The sequence below is a fragment of the Cyprinodon variegatus genome, unplaced genomic scaffold (genome assembly GCF_000732505.1).
Source record: "Cyprinodon variegatus isolate N-32 unplaced genomic scaffold, C_variegatus-1.0 Scaffold232, whole genome shotgun sequence".
In the NCBI taxonomy this organism is placed as follows: Eukaryota; Metazoa; Chordata; class Actinopteri; order Cyprinodontiformes; family Cyprinodontidae; genus Cyprinodon; species Cyprinodon variegatus.
This window is the reverse complement of record NW_015150685.1, coordinates 704117-705348: the sequence shown is the minus strand read 5'-3', so window position 1 is coordinate 705348 and position 1232 is coordinate 704117. Positions and strand designations below refer to the sequence as shown.

Sequence of the window (1232 nt, the reverse complement as noted above, 5' to 3'; positions counted from 1 at the left end):
GCAGCAGCAGCAACCCAGACTGACAGCAGCTCATTGGATCATTTGGATCACATGCAGCCTGGTCCAGGAAGCTCTGGAGGGCTTTATCGTATTAACAGGAGAAGCGGCGCAAGTGAAATTAGACACTGTCGTTGGACAACATGCTGTAATTTATAATGTTTTAAATCAGGTTGGGTCCGGATTAGCCAGCAGGTGGATCGGGATCGCGGTCCGCTAATCTGTGACCTCAGCTCTATTCCCTCCATCTTCAGCACACAGGCGTCCATCATGTCCATATCAAACAAAACAAAACAGAACGCTTTTTTCCGATACGTTTTCCTGCACCATGCAGCCATCTGTCTATGTTTTGGGGTGTGGATTTTAACCAGTAATTAATTTGGTTAAATTTAGCATCATTCATTATCTGCTGAACCTGAGAAAAGACTAAGGACTTGAAGAAGGATCAGAAACATGATCACTGGGCTGTAGAAATAATGGAAAATCCTCAGAAAAGAATGTTCAGTTCAATAAAGTTTTACCTAAACATCCTTGTTTTCATTTGTTTCCCTCAAATGTTAAAAAACATCAAAGTATAAAAAAGAAGTGAATCTGATGTTTAAAACGATGCGTTCACAGACCTGTAAAACGTACCTTTTGAAATCGTTTCATGTCCCAAGTGTCATCAAAGCCTGGATAGTTTCCAGGGAAATCTGTTGTATGAACCTGATACAAAAAAAAAATCATAATTAATAAAAGTTTATTTAATTCACATATTCCAAAATAAATACCATTAAATTATTACAGCAATGAGACAAAATTTAAGTAACAAGTTGTATACAACTTGTCTATCTTATATATGAATCAAATGAATAAATGTGATGCTTGCTGTACTTTTTACTGAAACTTTGCTGCACAACTAAAAATAAAAAGCCTTAAAAAGGAGAAGCAAAAGTAAAGGAGATGGATCAGCAGTGCTTGTGAACAGATTATCTTACTGTAACACTTTTTCTCTGCCCAGACATCGAACTGCTGGTAGCTCAATACCAAAGGGGAAAGTTTTCATCCATATTGTTCACCAGTGTTGTGTATGTGTGTATATATATATATATATATATATATATATATATATACAGTGAGAAAAATAAGTACTTGAACACCATGCTTAGAAAACATGGAGGGGTCTGAAATTATAATCATAGTTGCATGTCCACCGTGAGAGACATAATCTAAAAAAAAATAAATCCAGAAATCAC

At 36.0% G+C, this 1232-nt stretch overlaps 1 protein-coding gene across 1 annotated transcript in view; it reads right to left on the bottom strand.

The window, feature by feature from the left end:
* Nucleotides 1-269, bottom strand: part of polr1c (polymerase (RNA) I polypeptide C) — an 8438-nt gene extending 8169 nt beyond the window's left edge. Inside the window, exon 1 of the mRNA XM_015381366.1 lies at nucleotides 257-269. Within this exon, the coding sequence (XP_015236852.1) occupies nucleotides 257-269 (13 nt within the window). The remainder of the gene's footprint in view (nucleotides 1-256) is intronic.
* Nucleotides 270-1232: the final 963 nt, after the last annotated feature.